The 16,161-nt window shown below is 35.5% G+C and overlaps 1 protein-coding gene across 2 annotated transcripts in view; it reads right to left on the reverse strand.

Annotated features, from left to right (window-relative positions):
• Nucleotides 1-1,402: 1,402 nt before the first annotated feature.
• The window catches only part of ANTXR1 (ANTXR cell adhesion molecule 1), a 277,518-nt gene continuing 262,759 nt past the window's right edge, over nt 1,403-16,161 (reverse strand). The window contains exon 18 of one of the 2 annotated variants that reach the window (XM_012539935.3): nt 1,403-5,719. In XM_012539935.3, coding sequence (XP_012395389.1) covers nt 5,459-5,719 — 261 coding nt within the window. In that variant the 3' untranslated portion in view covers nt 1,403-5,458. The remainder of the gene's footprint in view (nt 5,720-16,161) is intronic. The other variant, XM_031950625.1, reaches the window with a different exon arrangement.

The following is a 16,161-nucleotide window of genomic DNA, read 5'->3' on the forward strand; positions in this document are numbered from 1 at the left end:
AGATATCCTGTCTTCCCTCCAAATAAATTTAATTCAACAACATATCCAACAAACATTTATTAAGTGCCTACTATGTACAAGGCACTGTGCTCAGTGCTAGGAGTACAAGATAGATGAAAACAGGTCCTGCTCCTAAGGAGCTCACAATCTAAAAGGGGAGAGGCAGTAGAGTTTATTGTTCAGTCATTTTTGACTCTTCATGACTCTATTTGGGTTTTGGGTTTTTTTTTTTTTGGCAAAGATACTGGAGTGGTGTGCCACTTCCTTCTCCAGCTCATTTGACAGATGAGGAAACAGAGGCAAACAGGGTTTAGGTGACTTGCCTAGAGTCATACAGCTAGTAAGTGTCTGAGGCTGGATTTGAACTCAGATCTTTCTGATATCAAGACCCAGTGCTCTATTCACTGTACTACCTAGTTGCTTGGAGACAATAAAGATATTTATTCAAATAACTATGATACATAAGGAGGAAGTGCAAAAAAGAGGCCTAGACAAAGTGCTATGGGAAATTTAAGGAGAATAATATCACTTTTTTTCTGGATATGTGTATCAAGGAAAGATTCATCAGGAAGCTGGTATTGACATTGATAAAGTGACAAATGCAGAAATTGGGAAGACTTTGATTATTGCAAAAGTAAAAGACAAAGAACAGTAAAGAAATCAGTGAAACATTTTAGCTAAGGGGTTGGGACAATTTGGGAGAAGGCTGCTTTGGTCTTTGCTACAGAGATTATATTTTTAGAAAGGCAGCCCAGCCATGATGCTCTGGAGTTTATATATTAGCATCATCTGTACTCTATGTGTATGAAAAAGAGACAAATGATAAACAGAATGACATTTGGGAATTATTAAAAAGCACCTTCTAGAGCATGTCATAGTACAGATTCTACCCAATATCTCATATCTTCTACATCTACAGTATTGTACAAAGATAATGGATGTTTATAACAATGAACTTGAGGCACTAAAAGTTTCTGAAATTCCTTATTAGTAACCAAGGAAGGATGAAATATGTTCAGCATAGTTTAGTGTTAGTTGTATTTTATAATATTCTAATTCTTTGAAAATTGATAATGCACATATGGTATATACAGTTACATTCAGTTTAACTAGAATGTTCAATTAATCAGAATACCTCTTCCCCAACCATTCTGGATAAATAGGATTTTATTGGACATATCTATGTATATAGTACATGAGCTAGTTCAACCTGATTTACATGATATTAATTTATTAAATCTGCAGTGTTAGTGTATCAAATAACGATTATTTGTTGCCAGGCACTTTGCTAAGTGCTGCATATTTGTGTTTTCCTTGTGCATAGGAGATCATTAGTGTTCATTTTAGGAATATTTCTAAGTTAGTGAATTCTGGTCAGAATACCTTCCTAGGTAACCTAATCTTAACCCTTCCATTTATCTATTCAAGCCCTTATGACTTAATTACAGGGGTCCTCAAAGTACGTCTGCGGGCATCTGGCGGGCCAGATGCGGCAGCTGAGGACGTTTATCCCCCTCACCCAGGGCCATGAAGTTTATTTAAAGGCCCACAAAACAAAGTTTTTGTTTTTACCATTGTCCGGCACTCCAATAGTCTGAGGGACAGTGAACTGGCCTCCTATTTAAAAAGTTTGAGGACTTTTAGGTGGTAAAGCTGGTATGTGATTATGACACATGTTGATATCCCTAAATCCCAGGCTACACACAAGCTAGTTTGACTTGTTAAAGGCAGATTGGGACTAACAGTCCATCCCAATTAATATTATGCAAAATAGGTTCTCGTCCCTTTAGTAAATATTTGTACATTTATATAAAAAAAGCAATACAATCATGAGACAACAAACAAGCACAGCTTGGTACCTGCCGTGAAATATCACTGACTTTATAATAATTTACTACAACCGTTCTCTTTATCCACATTGGATAGGAAATGCTTCCATCTAACATATGGTAAGCATGCATTAAGAATATATACAACATGAATTTGGAACTGGACTCCAACATGGGCTTTGAAAATCATTTTGTTTATTTTCATGATCATAATTGTATATCCTTTGCTTCTTTCATATAGAAATGCTGATTCTAGTATGTCCTGACAGGTTTTACAAAATGGTTGATGACTTTTCTGTATTTAATAGCTTTTTAAAACACAGGTTCAATCACTACAGTGTATATAAATTCCCATTCCCCACACCCAGCCATTCTGAATGACTGGGGACATCATGTGACATCATTGCTACATTATTTATTATTTTTTTGGAGGAAGGTCATTTTCACAAAGTTGTTTTTTTTTAATTTCACATTTGAAGAACAAACACTGACAATCCTTTGTGAGACTGATTATTCCACATTCCCACAGCACAAATACTGTGCACTTTGGTACACCAAAAAAGATGGCTGACATAGATCAGGGGAAACATGCTTTTGAGGAAGGGCATTATCCCTACTTCTGAAATCTCTAGCACCAATACTAGAAGGGTTGTACTAGGCAGCCCATTGAAGAAGAAGAGAAGTGTTTGCTACTGCTGTGGCAGGGACCACTACCACTTGGGTGATGGGAAAAGATACTGTTCTGTGCTGCCAGCAGACAAAACAGTTTGATGGGGCTGATTATCTTCAACCTCAAGGGCTTGGGAGTCCTTGAGAGGTTTCCTTTCCTACAAAATATGACAGCTGATATGTGAGATCCAGTGTTCAGTGATATCACTGTGGCTAGCATTGGAACGTCTGGCTTCCAAAATGATGTTTATAAAAAGCAGAAGGCGAAGTTTGCTCTGGAAATGGGAAAGGGGAAAAACAATCTGCCAAACGTTTTGAAACCTGTGGTAAAGGAAATCCTGAAAAATTCCTTGTAGGGTATATGGCAGCATGGTGTCATAGCAGGGGTCCTGGGATAGGAGTGAGTAGACAATAGATCTTGACTTTCACTCTCTTTTTAGATAAACCATGACCCCTTTCTGGGCTTCAGTTTTCAACTGTGGAGGAATTTGGGTTAATCATTTCTAAGGTTCTTTTCACTTCTGATACTGAATTTCAAGTTCTAGCTCTGATAGTCTTTAGTTTCTGCTCTGAAGTCCCTTTTAGAACTGATATTCTATGATTTCCAAAGAGGCAGGGCTAGCTCTAGGCAAAATTGGGAAGATTACTTTTGTAAAACATGGGGGTTAGATGACTTTTTAGGATTGTGAGTATAATTTGATATATTAGTTCAAACAACAGACGCAATATATTGGAATGCATATTGGGTTTAGAATCAAGAACACTTTAGTTCAATTCACTGACTTAATAGCTACATGAAATTTTGATTTAGCAGTTATCTAGCCCCAGGAAAGTCACTTAATCTCTATGTACTTTGGGTAGTTCTTAGGACTTAATTACTATACATCAGGTAGATTACAAATTCCACATTCCCCAGTGAAATAATGGATTCTTAGCTAATCTAAGTCAAATTTTTAATGTGAAATTCCCAGGTAATATTATGGTACCAAAAGAAGTGAATAGTAGGAATTTCAGCTATCACAGTAAATTATTTGAGGTTAGAGTTATTTTGAAAAGATGTGTCCTCCTCACATTAAAATGCCTAAGTATAATTATGTAATAATCTCAGCCTGGAGGAAAAGAGAAGGAAAATTGGGTAGGGGGAAGGAATATCAATGGGAGCTATCCTGACTTCTGGCATTGTGTAACGAAGGCAGATGTTCATAAAGTTAACTTATAGCCCTTTCTAGGTTAGGCCATAGAGCTGGGTGGGCCCAAGGCCTGTTTGTGAAATTGCAGGCAGTGCATTCCTTACTGACCTACTTCTACATAGCACATCTGGCCTGACCTCACCTTGGCTAACAGATAATGAATGGATGTGATTATCTTGGACACTAGAAAAGAAATATATATATATATATATATATATATATATATATATATATATATATACATAAAACACTTTCATAGTATTCATATTACTCAAAGGGCTTGGGAATAATCCTTTTCCAACAGCAAACATCCCCCATGCCTCTTCTTCTATCCTACCCCTCTACTTCCCCCAAACCTACCCTGTAATCATTTATAAATTAAAGGTTCAGTTTAAATCCCAGCTCTGAAATGAAAACTTTAAAAAATTGATGGTATTATGGGAACCAGTCCTAATGATTACCTTTTGGGAAGATAATTTCAATTTGTGAAAATAAATTCAAAATGGATTATTTTTTCATGCCACACATCTCTGCAAGCCTAGCTAACCTGTGATTCTGGACATAAATGAAAGTTGTTAAATTATTAGGGCTAAGAAAGAGGAGCTATTTGATTGAAAGTTGGGGTATTCCTAATTCCTCATGAGCCACAGGTCTTGAGAAGAACTTTTTCAATGCAATTGAAATGGTTGATCCCTTTCCTGAGTAATTTCTTGGCCATGTACAAAGTCTATTTAAATGGAAAAAGCACTGGATTTACAATCAAGAGGACCTGGATCTGACTCTTGGCTTATTATCTATATTTAGTATCTATGTGACTTGGAAAAGTTACTGAACTTTTGTAAGCCTCAGTTTCCTTATATGTAAAATGAAGAATTTGGTCTCTTGCAGCTCTACCATTCTGGGGTTCATTCTATTTTTGAAGCTACTTGTTCCCCTTTTATACACATGCTGATTCTCCTCTGAACGACACTTTAAATTTAATTTCCACTTCTACAAAGTAACATATCCAACTCTTATCAACAAACACTTGCTTCCACTTCATTGTAACTCTTCTGGTCTGATGCCTCTTTGAGGGTACACTTCTCAGATACCCACTAATGGAGTTTCAAACTTCTATGCCTACTGATTCTTGCTAGAAATCAATATAAAACAAAAACAAAACCCTGCTTTGATTGAGAAGATGTGTTACAACTCTGCAAGAGTCAAATGATTATTTAATTCCTGAAGTCTCAAGGCTAAAGTAGGCATGGGGTGCAGTAGAGTTGGGAAGAACTCATTGAGAATTCCAGGAATATGGTTTCTAATCACATGTCACATTTCATTTTTGAGGAAATGACTTCCTTGTGAGTCTCCATGGGATCTATTCCCATTTAGGCCATTGAAATACAGTGAATGAGTCCATGAAATATAGGATTACATCCTGATAATTAGAAGAACATGCTAATTCTCTTCTGACTCTGGGGGTGGGGTGAGGGGAATCTCATAATGGCCTCCTTCCAGAGGTGAAGATTAGATAACAACATTCTTTTTATTGTCACTCTGCCAGCTTGCTTTTTAAAAGGCACTTTAAATTTTCTCTTTGGCTTTTGGCTGACCCTGAAGTTATCAGTTTATTATTGCTTCTGAATTTTAAAAAAGTATGTATGTGATTTTTTTGATTGCCACCCATTGGGGGGAAAGCCCTCTTTGACTTTAAAGTGTATGCTATAATACTGCAGAGGGGCTTTTGTCCCCAAGGCATCTGAGAACTGAAAGGATGAATTCTGGATTCTAGATAGAAGGCCGAGGTGGGGGGCGAGAGGGGGGTGGCACTCGGTTTGGCGGTGGGGCATGAGGGGGCGGGGGAAGTATGGAAGGTGGGTTTGGTGTTGGTGGGGTGGGAGAGCTAGGGGGTGGGGGAGTTGAGAGGGGAGCAGGAGGTGGGGGAGTATAAATGGGGGCAGGAGGCAGAGAAGGGGGTCGATAGGCATTGTTCAGTGGATACTTGGCAGGTGGTTGGTTCTTTACTCGAGTGAAATTGATGCATCGTCCCTGAAAGAAAAGCAGAAAAAAAAAAAAGAGTGTTATGTTTTTATTTTATTTTATTTATTTTTGCTGACTGGATGAAGTTTTACAAGTCAGAAAAAAATAACAAAAATTCCCAACAGTAGAACAACTTTCAATACAGTGACTAAGAAGTAGCTAATAATGAAATATAACAATGAAATTTTAAAGAGTATTCCTCAATAGTCTTAAATTCCTATCTCAGTAAAAAAAAAAAGCAATCCAGTTAAAGATGTCTCATAAAATGGTATAGAAACATTCTCATTATCTGGAAGTTAGATTTTTCAACAACTTTGGTCCTTCAAAAGGCAGCCATGAATCTGAATTTAAAAGGCCATGTGAAGAGTTGCTACAAGGTCCAAACACTTTATTTTATTCAAAGAATAGTGGAATGTACCCTTAGTTCCTTTCCCACATGTGTAAAGTGAACTTGTGGTCATTTCGGGTGATAACTTAAATAGTTAGTTATTAAGTTAGTTATTAAGAGACATCATTTCACAGCAAACATATGACTTAGGTCAAGGACAATAATCCTGAGCCCTCAATAAAAAGTATACTCTATTTAAAATGAAATTTTAAAAAGTGGGTTCTTGAAGGTGCAAACTTCATTATCAGTTCTTACCACTGCTCTTATGACCAATCCACATTCTAATATACTGCTCCAGTCTCTTATTCTCTCATCATTAGCTATGCCTCTAGGGCTAGATTTGCTAGATACTATATTCTCCCAGCTACAAGCTTAGTCATATCCACCTGTATTTCACACAAAAAAGCTTAGTCATATCCACCTGTATTTCACACAAAAAAAGCATTTAAACAACACATATCAAAGCCCGTAGGATGTGTGTTTATGTGTGTATTCATTTTTTGATTTTTGGTTAGTTCCTCCCATGTGTGTATATATATATATATGCATACATATGCAAATGTTTATATTTATATATGTATATATACATACATGTGCATGTTAGTATGTATATAATTCATGTATCTACATATGGATATATCCATACATAAGCAAATATCTGTTTATATAAATAAACGCGCACACACACATACACAAACATATTTCATAGAATTTCAGAGTTTCACAAAGGGACCTTAGAGCTCACCTAGACCAATCTGCATAAGATCTGATCTGAAGGGAAACACAATCCCAGTGGTCCTAGTTCTCCCCTCTGAGTCTAAATAGAGCCAAATTCTCCCTTTGACATGATGTCTTCAAGTAGCTGGAGAAGGAAATGGCAAACCATTCCAGTCTCTTTGCCAAGAACACCTCAAATGGGATCACAAAGATAGGACATTTCTGAACAACAAAAAGCCCATAGTTGACAAAGATTTTAATGTCTCAATTGAACATAGTATTCCAGATGTGTTAGGATTTTGGATACTAGGTTTCCTTTCTTTCTTAATTTCCATTGTTTTAAACCCTTGAGGTACTTTATTCCATTTTGGGAAGTGATATTATATCCCTGACTCTCATTGGTTTTATAATTCATGAAAACTCTCAGACCTTTTGCTCATGAATAGCTTGTAAACTAGATTACCATCACCATTCTATGAACACACTACTTAATCTCTCCAGGCTTTTGTTTTCTCTTATATAAACCAGGTTGGACTAAATTTCTAGATCTAAACTAGATTTCACCTGGATAAAAAGGTTCTCTGGTTTTGGGGAAAAAGAAACTCTTAGTAGTCTGGGAATAAAAGTGAAAAGAAAAGAAATGACTGAGGCTCAGAGTGAGGGGAAGCAGTGATTGGCTCAAGTTTTCCTTCTGGCATTCTACCAATCTCCATTTCTTGAGAAGGTCGTTTATATTATGTACCTCCATTTCCTTTCTTTTCAATCTCTTAACTTTCTACAGGCTTCTGATCTCATCATTCAACTGAAACTGCTCTCTTTAAAATTATTGTTTGCTAAATCTATTGTCTTTTTCTCATCCTTTTTGAGTCTTTGCAAACTTTGATGTTATCACCCCCTTCTCCTAAATTCTTTCTAGATTTTTGTGAAAGTACTTTCTCCTAATTATCTGATCATTGCTCAATACCATTTTCTGGTTTTTCATCTAGGTCATGCATATTAACATGCATATCCTAATTCATATTCCTTCTTCTACACCATTTCCTTTGGTGATCCCATCAGCTCTCATGAATTCAATTATCTCAGATGATTCTCAGATCTACTTGTCAAGCCCTAACATGTCTTTTTATCTCCAGTCTGGAAGCTTCAACAGTCAAGATTATACATCTTGAACTGGATATTTTGTATACGATTTAAACTCAACATTAAAACTTGTTTTAATTTTAAACTCAACTTCTTTATTTTCTCCCTCAACCCTTCACTTCTTAACTTCCTTATTACTACTAAGGACATCCCCATCCTCAGACTCATCCAGTTTGGCAATCTAGATGTCATCCTTAAGTCCTCACTTACAACCACCAAATCTATATCAAGTCAGTCTATCCCTTAGCTGTATTTCTCTTGTATACTACTTTACCTCCTTTGTCACTGCAACCATTGTGGTACAGGCCCTCATTACCTTTCAACTATAACAATACCTGCTGATCAAGTCCACTCAAGTCCAGTTAACACTAGGTTATAGCGTTAATTTTATTAAAGCATAGGTTTCAACATGTTACCCCTGCTTAATCAATAAAACCCACTGGCTCCTTATTTCCTCCAGAATCAAACACAAAATCCTTTTGGCTTCTAAATCTCATTATCTGACTTATTCCTACCTTTTTAGTCTTTTTTACATTTTAATCCTTTCTCTGTACTTTATAATCCAGTTACTCTGGTTTCCTAACTATTCCTCATACATGTCATTCTGCCTCTTGATTCTAGGCATTTTTGGACTTCTTTCCCACTTCACCTCCATCTCCTGCTTTCCCTGGCTTCTTTCGGGTTCCAGATTAAATTCCATCTTCTACAAGAAGCCATTCCTAATTCTCTTAATGTCTTCCCTTTAAAATTATCTCCAATTTATCCTGTAAATATCTGGTTTATAAATAGCTGTTTGCCTGTTGTCTGCTGTATTAGACTGTTACCTTCTAATGAAAAGGAATCACCTTTTGCTTTTCTGTGTATCCCCATTACTTAGCACAATGCCTGGCACATGAGAGGTACATAAATATTTATTGACTAAATTTGAATTGACTTTTATCAGGGGCTGGCCATTATCGGCAATTGGCAACTCTCTGCATTCATGAATTGGGTAGGCATGTGTGAGTCAGGGTAATAAAAAGAACTCACAAATTTATATAGTTTTATAGTTTTAAAAGAGATTTGTAGACATTATCTCATTGTATACTGTGAAGTTAGGAATTCAAGTATTATTATGCCTGTTTTTATAGATGAAGAACTGATGGCTTAAATATAATTTCAGAGATGGAGTAAATGTCAGCTGTCACCTAGTCTAACCTGTACTTTCTTAGGAGCCCAGTCTACCCCATCCCTGCTAATACATTTGACCTTCCTATTTAGTATGACCTTCATGGAGGAAAAACTCAAAACTTTCTGAGACAGGCAGTCCATTCAATAGTTTTAAATAATATTTAAATATTTCATGTGTCATTTTCAGGGATATTTTGGGCTTAAATAATTTATAAAGAAGCATAAGCAAAAAACTCTATTTGCTTGCTGTAAACATTAACTTTAAGTCTTTAGCACACACAAAAGTATTTCTGCCAAAACAGGTCTGTCTTAAGACATCTATCTTAATTCCTAATCATTAGTTCTTCTCTTATGATGAAAAATTGAGAGGCAGTCATACAATTATTAAAACGAGGTTGACTTTTGTTGGCCAGCTATTCTAGGCTTTCTAGATCTTTAAGCCTAAGAGGTTTAGGCATGTGTACATAAAAAGTGATTTCCTAAGGTCATATGACTAATAAGATGTTGAATTTGAAACCAGGTTTTCTGACTCCAAGTTGAAGGTGTTTTTTTTTCCCTCGATCATCCTGTTACTTAACTAGATAATTATCATAGGTTGTTGTAGGATTTAGAGATGGAAGAACACTTAAAAGACTTCATACCTCTCATCTATAGTAAAAGAAACTGAAATACATGTTAAATGACTTGATTAAGAACATTCAGATTGTGGATATTAAAACTATAAAAATCAGATTTTGTGACTAAATCCTGTGCTCTTTTCTATCATGTTAAGAATCTGTGTATATATATGTGTGTATGTGATAAATGAAACTTTGTGACTGATAAATCCTTGAAAAATAAAATCCTATATCCACTGCATTTGTGCTACTTTTTTTTAAAATCAGTTTTCACATGAAAAAATGCAATTGTGTTGTTTAGGAGCAGCTAGATGTTGCAGTGGATAATGCGCCAGACCTAGCATTAGGAAGAATCCTTTTCCTGAGTTCAAATCCAGCCTCGGACACTTAACAGCTGTGTGACCTTGAGCAAATCACTTAACTGTGTTTGCCACAATATCCTCATCTGAAAAGTGAGCTGGAGAAGGAAATGGCAAACTATTTCAGTATCTTTATCAAGAAAATCTAAGTGCAGTCACAAAGAATTGGACACAACTAATGCTAATTAGATTAATTAGGTCAGAGAATATAACAGTGTGACTAAAACAGAAATCAAAGAGATCAAGTTGACCAGAATCAACAATTTTGAAATCTAGTCATTGTCAGTTCTGACTAAACTGTTCAAATATCATTTCATCTTATCTCCAAAATATTTGGAGAGATTTTGTCAAATGCTTTACTGAAATTCAGATATATTGTGCTTATTTTATTTCCTTCATCTATCAATTTACTGTTGATTTGAATTCACAAAGAACAAAGCAATGGGAGTGTCCTGATCTTAAGTCCAACAATTTCTCTATTCTGCTCCTGAACTACCTGCAGATAGTTAAATATCTTCATATGACATCTAATCTCCCTCCCAGGTCGTCACATCTGCCTTGCTGATTTCATATTCCTCACAGTTCTTCAACCTCATGAACCTTTTAAATCTTTTGATCTGGGCATAATACTCAAATCAATACTGCTATTGTTTCTAGAGAATTCATGCTAGTTGAATGGTGAACCAACAAACCATCCTGTTATGCCCTAGACAAAAATTTTCTCTCCTTGGGCTATCTATATTTCCTTCTCTGTTAGAATGTAAACTCCTCAAGGTCAGGAATTGTCTTTACTTCTCTATATTCTCAATGTTTAGCATAGTACTTGGAAAATAGTGCTTAATAAATGGGTTTTCCTTCATTCAACATTGTGTTCTCCCCAGGTCAAATGTAAACAGGGCAGGAAAAATTTTTTTCTTTTGACTTTGTGTACTCAGCATGTAACAACATGTAGTAGGCATTTACTAAATGATATATGTGAATTTATAGCAATATTAGAATTAGCATCCATATTTTCTGATTCAACTCTGGTGTTCTACTAGTGAAATATGTAAAATATTGTCATCATCCTCTTGAAGGCTTCAAAGATGAGACATAAAAAATTATTTGGAACACAGAGGCTAAGTTACTTGCCCATGGAGCTAGAAAACATTTTAAAGTAGTCAATAATTGAACTAAAATTTGAATCCAAGTCACATTTAGCTCCAAAATCTAGTGATCTTTCTGCTTTTCAATGACGGTCTATTTGGGTCCAAGACTCAAGACTACCATGGACTTAGTCCAAGCTCATTGTGGAAACAAACCTTTTAATTATCGTCTAATACTGTCTTTATTATATCTGAACATAAATCATTTCTTTACTTCATTATACAAAAAAGCCTTGGTTACAGTTTATTTGTGTTTTTTTTTTAAAGCCCTTCCCTTGGAGATCTGAAGGTCATAATAATTACCACCTGTGACAGATTCCTCCATTGAACACACCAGAGTTGGAATTCACTGTACAGTATTCCAGGCATTTCAACAGATGTGAAGTCAGAACCATGGCTTAGGAGATTAATTTTCTTTTATAAAAAAAAATAAAAGATTTGATGTTTGGAAAATCTGCTGCTAGCTCTGGGAATATGATTCTCTTTTGAGCTGCAGAACTAATTTCATAGAGTGCTACAGCTGCAAAGAACCTTAAATATCCTCTCTCTCTACAAATAAGGAAACTGAGACCCAATAGGAAAAGGAATCTGCTCAAGATCATACAGTGTGTAAGTGGTAGAATCAGCACTCAAGGCACTGCCCTTCTAAGACTTTTCACCTTCTCTTACATCATCCTTTCCACAACAGCACTGATCTTTACTCTCAGCTCATTTTTCTTGACTTTGCCTCACTTTTATGGTTCTATGATTACTGAACCAATTTTCTTTCTGTTAACCACACTAATGTATTGTATTATGTGTGCGTGTGCACATATATACCACCTTCATTCTATTACATTTTTGGCTCCATTCTCTCACTAAAAACCTTTTCTGGGACCTTATGGCGGCATGGGGGAGCCCTTGGATTCTTGGAGCCTCTGTGAGCACTCCAATCTTATGCAGGACCTTCCATGCCAGAAAGTCTTTGAGCACAGTCCAGGCAATGGACTGTGTGTCGTGTGAGCACCAGCCAAGTTAAACTTAGAGAAGCTCCTCACCAGAGACTGTTAAACCAAAAGCTAATTTGTTTTGGTGGAGGTCAGAGGGAGGGAGGGAATACAGCTATCCATGAAGAACATCTCCTAAGGGGAAGTAGGGAAGTTGTAGTGTCTGCATAGATGAAATTACAGATCCTGGGGGCATTGAGGCAAGTGAAAGAGCAATGTCCTATATTCAGGGAAAAGCCTTGGTACTTCTTCAAAGAGGGAGGCAGCTGGCAATTCTCTCCAGTTTAAGTGCCTTTTCCATACAGTCTTCCAGTAGCCCTGAAGCACTGAGAGCTCTTTTCCTCCTTCTGAACACATAGCACTGTGGTTTATAGTCATTCAATTCTTATTCAAATACTGTCTTGCTTTTTTTTTTCTAGTAATATTCAATATTTCTATTTAACTCTTCATATATTTACATTTTTACCTTCAACTAAACTGTCAGCTCTTTACAGGGTGAGTTGAGAATTTTATACCATATACAGCATCTAGTATATATTGAATACAGAAGATGCTCAGCTCCTGGAATTTTCTCTGGATTTTACCAGTATCCAGGAAGCTCTCTTTCCTTACTTCTGCATGCATACTTCTCTAGCTTTCTTTAAGCCTCAAATTAAAATTTCTCTTACTAGAAACTTTCCCTAACCCTTCTTAATTCTAGTCTTTCCCCATTATTTCCTAGTTATCCTCTCTCTCTCATATATATATATATACTCTTTGAAATTGAGGTTGTCTTTTTCTTTTTCTTTTTTCTTTTGTATCCTCAGTACAGTGCCTGGCACATAGTATGTGCTTAATAAATATTTATTAATTGATTGGTTGTGTTTTCTTATCTGTAAAATTGAAACACTATGACTTGCACTTCTTACAGTTGTTAAGAGATAGTGGATAGAGGGCTGGAATTAGGAAGTGGGAAAATAGAGGTTTTACTACTTATTTTGTATGTTTATTTGTTTTTGACAATTATTATATTTGTAATTAAAAATTAAGTTAGAATTTAAAACAAGAGAAGCCAACACAAACATTGGAACATTTGGACCATACAATTAAGTCTAAAGATCAGTTTACAGGACATCATTCTTTTTCTCCTAGCCAGAATACAGGAGAAGGGCCAAATGTTTTTAACTGTAACATATGCCAGCAAATTTGAATCAGTGTTTTGGTAATAGGTTGCTAAGAATCCTGAAAGCTCCCAAATATTAAGATTGTTTTCTGCAAACCAGCTCACATGGCCATGTGGATGGTTTGATTCCCAATCCTGACCTCTTTTTACCTCAGCTTTTTAGTTTATAAAGGAGAATCAATGCTGTTGATTTATATTCAAAATTTAGAGAATTTGAAGAAACTCACAAATGTACTTTGAGATCCTTGAGGGTCTGAGGAAGTTCAAACTTAAGAGAAGTGATGAAAGATCACATTAATCAAATTAGCCTTTATGGTGTTCTTTCTAGGGTACATGATGTGGATTCAGTGTAGGCCCAGGAAATAATTAGAGGGAAAAGATAAATGGATAAGTTTAAATAATTTTTAGAAGAATGAAGAGGGCAAGGCAGGAGCGAGCATTGAACCATATGTAAAAATGAAAAGTTGGAATTACTTCCCACCCACATTAACTTTTATATTGAGGATGGAACTGACTACTTGAATGTAATATAGTGGTTCCTCTCTGGGGTTCTTATCTAACCAATTCTGGGATTTGGATTTAACCTTCTCTTTAGGATTTTCTAGGGCTGGACACTGATATCTAATAATTTCTTATAACATTCATAGTCTATTTTTAAAAAAAGCTTAGCATTTGATCACATACAACCTTGAATTTTTCTCTGCTTATTTCCTGCGTATATAAACTGATTCAACAATTTCCTCTGGGAACTCTCCCAGATTTCCCCAGTTGAAAGCTAATCTTTCTTTTCTTAAACTTTCTAAGAGTACTTTGTCTGTATCTCTTTGTTACCCCTACCTAACTTGTATCCTTATATTCCTAATAGAATAAATATAAGATCCTTGAGGAAAGGGAATGTGTCATATTTTATACAAAAGTAAACTATAAATGGTGCCATTGGCTAGTCCAGGGCCTTGAAAATAGTAGATGATTAATAAATGCTTGTTGAATAGTCATGTACAGATGCTTATTGTTCTGTAATTGTGTCCTGTTTTTAAATCTTATCCCAACCATACCATGAGGTTACCATGTATTTTCCTTCATGTTTATAGCTTTCATAGTACTCAGAACAGTTAGCCATGAGGTGATCAATTATGATTTGTTGAATCACTGAGTAATACACCCCAAATGTCATTGCTGTAGAGAAGACTCTCCAGAAGGTCAAGTTGCCCCTTACAGGTTTTGATTTTTGAAAAATGAATTTTTTATTCACATGGGAGCTTTATTAGGCTTCCTCTATACCCACTCTCAAATATGTTTCTTAGACTTAAACTTTGTGCTTTTTTGGAATTCGAAAAGAAAATCTAGGTATCACAAGAAAATAACAACAATGAATAGATGTAGTGAGTGCTTTAAGGTATATGGTCTCATACCATCATTGACCAGAACCCCTTAGAGTTCTTTGTTCTAGCATGTTCAATGCTCCTTGTCAGTATAAGTAACTAGAAACTTTCTGCAAACCTTCTTAATTTTAGTGCCTTCCCCCATTAATTATTTCATAGTTATCCTATATGCATATATATATATATACACATCTATCTATCTATCTTGCTTTGTATATATTTATTACACGTGTGTAAAAATCTTCATTGTTATGAGGATTTTGTCCTGGGACTGATGATGATTATATCAATTGATATTTACATATCAATTTACAGATTTGAAGCACTTTACTCAGTTTGTTCTCATAAAAACCAACTTTGAATTAAGTAATATGGATATTATAACTAATTTTATAGATGAAGAAACATACACTGAAAAGGTTACTCTTCTTGTGAAAGAGATGAAGAGATTTGGACTAGATCATACAACCAAATGTATTCAGAAGTGGTTGGATAGCTGGATTCAAATAGTAGTAAGAATTCCCTTTCAATTTGGCTGAAGGTCTGCATTTGAGTGCCCTAGAGTTCTATACTTGGCCCTGTGTTGAATATTTTTGTCATTGATTTGGATAAAGACATAGTTTAACCTGTGAATCAAAAAGGAAAATAGTTAACATATCAAAATATAAAAAGATTCCAGATAATAGTAATTATCTGGCTAATTAAGATGAGATTCATGTGATGTAAAATCATATTATTTGGTTTCATAAAATAACTTTTCAAATATAAGATGGGGGAGAAATGGTTAGATGCCATTTTTTTCTTAAAAAGCTCTGGAGGTTCTAGTAGATTTTGAGCTCACTAGGAAACATCAATGTAATATGGGCAGCCAAAAACTGAATGAGACAGTTCACGATGACAAGCATAACTTCTAGAAATACAGAACTGACAATCTTCACATACTCTATCTTGACCAGAACTGACAATCTTCACATACTCTATCTTGACCAGAACACATTTGTCAAAGGAGTAATGTTTTCAGAATTATAGCTTTTATGGGACACATTCTTATTTCTTCTGGGCTGAATTTCTTTCTATTATTTTCTACATATGTATGTCTATATATTGTATATATGTACACACATATAGAAAATTATTATTTTTTATATTAATATACTTGAATACTCCATCTTTCCTCCTCCTGTTAATTGTGGTAAAGACCAAGCTAGCCTGTTAGATCTAAGTTTGGGTTTGTGGCATGACAGGGGAAGATGCAAAAAATAATTGTGGGCTGATTGTATCCAAGAAATTTGCCAGTGATGAGCTCATGTGTTCTGTATATTATGAAACATTTGTTTGGGTATTAAACATGCTCAGTGGAGAGAGAGGTCATTCTCATATGATTA

The sequence above is a fragment of the Sarcophilus harrisii genome, chromosome 2, assembly GCF_902635505.1.
Source record: "Sarcophilus harrisii chromosome 2, mSarHar1.11, whole genome shotgun sequence".
In the NCBI taxonomy this organism is placed as follows: Eukaryota; Metazoa; Chordata; class Mammalia; order Dasyuromorphia; family Dasyuridae; genus Sarcophilus; species Sarcophilus harrisii.